The sequence below is a fragment of the Lathyrus oleraceus genome, chromosome 2 (genome assembly GCF_024323335.1).
Source record: "Lathyrus oleraceus cultivar Zhongwan6 chromosome 2, CAAS_Psat_ZW6_1.0, whole genome shotgun sequence".
Lineage (NCBI taxonomy): Eukaryota > Viridiplantae > Streptophyta > Magnoliopsida > Fabales > Fabaceae > Lathyrus > Lathyrus oleraceus.
The window spans coordinates 312,641,134-312,645,549 of NC_066580.1; the positions used below are offsets into that span (position 1 = coordinate 312,641,134).

The 4,416-nt window shown below is 31.4% G+C and overlaps 1 protein-coding gene across 1 annotated transcript; it reads left to right on the forward strand.

Annotated features, from left to right (window-relative positions):
- Positions 1 to 1,175: 1,175 nt before the first annotated feature.
- Positions 1,176 to 4,210, forward strand: LOC127121368 (lysM domain receptor-like kinase 3). The gene is made up of 10 exons (XM_051051873.1): positions 1,176 to 1,830; positions 1,947 to 2,150; positions 2,266 to 2,405; positions 2,493 to 2,582; positions 2,846 to 2,951; positions 3,050 to 3,201; positions 3,283 to 3,380; positions 3,463 to 3,601; positions 3,693 to 3,791; positions 3,884 to 4,210. The coding sequence occupies exons 1-10, from the start codon at positions 1,176 to 1,178 to the stop codon at positions 4,046 to 4,048; spliced, it is 1,848 nt and encodes a 615-aa protein (XP_050907830.1). The 3' UTR covers positions 4,049 to 4,210.
- The last annotated feature ends 206 nt before the right edge of the window (positions 4,211 to 4,416 follow it).

Consider the following 4,416-nt stretch of genomic DNA (forward strand, 5'->3'; position numbering starts at 1 on the left):
GTCACTATTATAATTATATTTGTATTTTATCTCTATGTTTGTGTCTGTCTTTCATAGTTTATTTCAGCTCTTGTGCAACATTTCTACAATGAAGTGGCACTGTGCACAAGTTTATTGACATTGACAATTGTGTTGAAAAATGACACAGTATAGTTGACCAGTGATGGTAGTGTAATGTTCTAGCTTTTTTATTTTATGGGTCTTTTTGTTTATAGTCTTTGTTTGCAACTAGATTTCATTTGGCCATTATTGCCGTCCAAGGTGCCATAAAAGATGCCCCATCCTTAATGACAAGTAATATAGTCACAAAAATAGTTTTATTATAATAATCAACATCATCATAATAGTATCATGGTTAATGTCACAACACAATATTTAATAGGGTAATGTATCATACTCAATATATTTTTATTATAAATATAAAAATGAACGAATAATATTCTTTTGATAACAAAATCTTAGATTATTAGTATGTTTGATTTTACGGTAGAAAGCGCGTGAAAGATTGAAAGTTAAGAATTATAGTTTATTAAAATTGTGTGGAAATCATATTGGACACCGTTCATTAACCTAAGACATATAATATTGTTATATATATGAATCTTTGAACTTTATGAAAAAGATCAACTATCTCTATTTTTGAAAAATCAAAAGTGTTAAAAGATAAATGATACATGATAGGAAAGATTAATACTATTGTTAGAACATGATTTATGTTGTTTTACCACTTTACTTGAATCAACTCTAAAAATTTCATTTCCCACGGTAATAAGAAAATCCACTCCAATCAATTTCACTCATACATATTTCTCTTCTACTCAACTCTACATCAGAATATCTATAGATCTAATTGTCGATCTTCTTTTATGTCAATCAGTCAAAAAAAATTTAAAGATATCTATTTATTTACTTATTTACTGATAGTCCAATTCGCTCAAATATATTAAATATGACATCCTAAAAAAAAAAATCTTATGTGTCCATCAAATGACAAGTGAACAAAACTATTAGAAATTCTATAAGAAAAAGGGTCACTATAAATATATAAATAATAAGTAGTCTAAGCGACTTTGTGATGTTTCTGCTTCTTGAAAGAAGCTACATCCATATATGAAGACAAATTCTCTTTATCTTTTCACTAGGGAATTAGAAATTTCCTACACATGATCAAAACTATGGCTTATTCTCTAATTCAACTTCTTTCACTTCTTCTCCCTCTTCTATCATCTTCATTTATAACAACTGTGTTCACCTTTGAAGTTTCAATAAAAAACACTTACATAGAACCTTTTAAATGCTCTACAAAGATCAAAACATGCAATGCATCAATCTACCACATAAACTACAATCACAGCATAGAACAACTAGCCGATTCTTACTCCGTCGATCCTTCCGAAATCAAACCGATATTTCGTAGCACAAAGCAAGATTACCTTATACAAGTACCTTGTTCTTGCCAAGACACCATTGACCTTAACGGTTATTTCTATGACACAAACTACAAAGTGAGTCATAATGAAAGTTTTTTGAATATTAACAATATTGTTTATAGTGGTCAAACTTGGCATGTCAATGAAGATTTGGTTGCAAATGAGAATGTGACGATACATATTCCTTGTGGATGTTCAGAACTTGAGTCACAAATTGTTGTTACATATACTGTTCAGCAAGGTGATACACCAACATCAATTTCTCTTTTGTTAAATGCTAATCTTGATGGCATGGTGAAAATGAATGAAATTTTGGGTCCTAACCCAACATTCATTGATATTGGTTGGGTTTTATATGTTCCCAAGGAATTAAAAGGGTCACCACTTTCCATTGAAAAAGGTAAGTCTTTTGATTAGACACAAAACACAGACACCAGATGCAGACACATACCGCGACATATTTGTAGCACTCTACTCTAACATTTTTTGTTGCTTTGGTTTTTTTGTTATTTGCAGAAAAGAAACACAAGTGGGTGATAATTATTGGTATCTTAGTGAGTGTGACATTACTTTCGGTTATTAGCTTGATGATTTTCATTCTCAGAAGAAATAAAGGCTATGGAAGTAGCAAAAATGATCCAAAAACTTTCTCTAAAAGATCGCTTGCCAATAGAACCATTTCTCTAAGGAATCAAGAATTTCATAAAGAATATATGGAAGGTAACTTCAAGAGAATTTTTAGAAAGCAAAGAAATTTAAGGTCTATTCGGTTTGAGAAAACATTTTTAATTTTCATTTTGTGTTTTCAATATTTCGTGTACAAATATTGGCACAGATGCAACTCAATTCGATTCCGAAAGACCAGTGATCTATGATTTTGAGGAGATTGAAGAAGCTACAAATAACTTTGATGAAACTAGAAGGATTGGAGTTGGTGGATATGGCACTGTCTATTTTGGAATGCTAGAAGATAAAGTAAGAAAATCTTGCATAGATTATTTATTAATGATGATTAATGTTTAACTAAAAGTTGGACATTAATATAGTTATTTTAACTTTCAGGAAGTTGCTGTGAAGAAAATGAAGTCTAACAAATCCAAAGAGTTCTATGCAGAACTCAAAGCCTTATGCAAGATCCATCATATTAACATTGTATGTAACATTCATCTTTGACATAGTCTTAATATAGAGATTCGGCAAGTATTCATGCAGTCAGCGGATCTATTATCATTGATTCGAGATTGGACGATTCAAATATCAAACTTGTATTTTAGACTTTACAAAAGATCATAATCTAAATTGAAATTTAGACCGTTCGATCTCGATTATGAATGTATGAGATTGTGACTGCAGACAGTTCAAATACTCTGATGTTTGATTATATTATATATATGTAATTAATCACATTATTTTAGGTTGAATTGTTGGGATATGCAAGTGGAGATGATCATCTTTATTTGGTGTATGAGTATGTTCCTAATGGATCTCTAAGTGAACACCTTCATGATCCATTATTAAAAGGTATAGTATATTGATAAGTAACATAAAATTATCAAACTATAGGTTTTTTTATTCACATATATATAAAAGAAATTCTAAAACCATGGTTATTGAAATAGGTCACCAGCCTCTTTCTTGGTGTGCTAGAGCTCAAATTGCACTTGATTCAGCAAAAGGTATTGAATACATACACGATTACACAAAAGCGCGATATGTGCACCGTGATATAAAAACTTGTAATATCCTTCTTGATGCAAAGCTCAGAGCAAAGGTACGTTTTATGTATTACGAGTGTCTGTGTTTTATAAATTCAAAACAAATCGTTTAGTTATATATATGATTTGAAAAACAGGTAGCGGATTTCGGGCTTGCAAAGCTCGTGGAACGAACAAATGATGAAGAATTTTTAGCAACAAGACTTGTTGGAACACCGGGCTATCTTCCACCTGAGTAGGTTTCTGGCTATCATCGATATGGTAAAACTTAAGCCGAGAAAATATCTCTTTAGTTACAATTTTTTCTCTCCTTTTAGATCGGTGAAGGAGCTTCAAGTGACGATAAAAACCGATGTATTTGCATTTGGCGTGGTTCTGTCTGAGTTGATAACTGGGAAACGCGCATTGTTTCGTGACAACAAAGAAGCTAATAATATGAAATCACTTATTGCAGTGGTAAGTTCTTAATAGAATTTATTAACAAAAGTTAAAGAAAAAAACAAAGAAAGTTGATATATATATTTGTTTGAATCGTCGCATTATTCAGGTAAACAAAATATTTCAAGATGATGAGCCTGTGCTTGCTTTAGAAGAAGCTGTAGATGGAAATCTTCTACGTAGTTATCCTATGGAAGATGTCTACAAGGTTAGGTTACATTCAACTCAAATCTTCAATCTTCATTCACATAGTAGAAGTTTCATATTATGAATTAATTGTTGAGATTGATGATGTTACAGATGGGTGAATTATCACATTGGTGTTTGAGTGAAAATCCAGTGGACAGACCTGAAATGAAAGAGATAGTTGTTGTATTGTCAAAGATTGTAATGTCTTCAATAGAATGGGAAGCGTCACTAGGTGGAGACAGTCAAGTTTTCAGTGGTGTATTTGATGGAAGATGATGGGTGCATCATTATGTTGGGGGTGTATATAGAGACTTTGGTAGAATATTAGTGATTTCTTATGCTGAAAATTTGTTAATGCTACTAACAACGTTACATTGAAATATTGAAATAGTATGTATTTGATTTGAGGAGACTTAATTAAAGACAGGTCTTTTATTATATCTTGCTTACGTATGGCAGAATAGGAAGCTACTTGGGAGCATACATCATCGCCAAAACATAACTAAGTCAACTTGGGATCATTTACTCATCATTGGCACAAAATCAAACTAACACAAAGTATTGCCAATTTTTTTGAAAAAAATTTGCTCCTTTTTAATTGTCACTTGCAAAGTTCAAGGTAGTATTAATTGCACTTTTGTCAA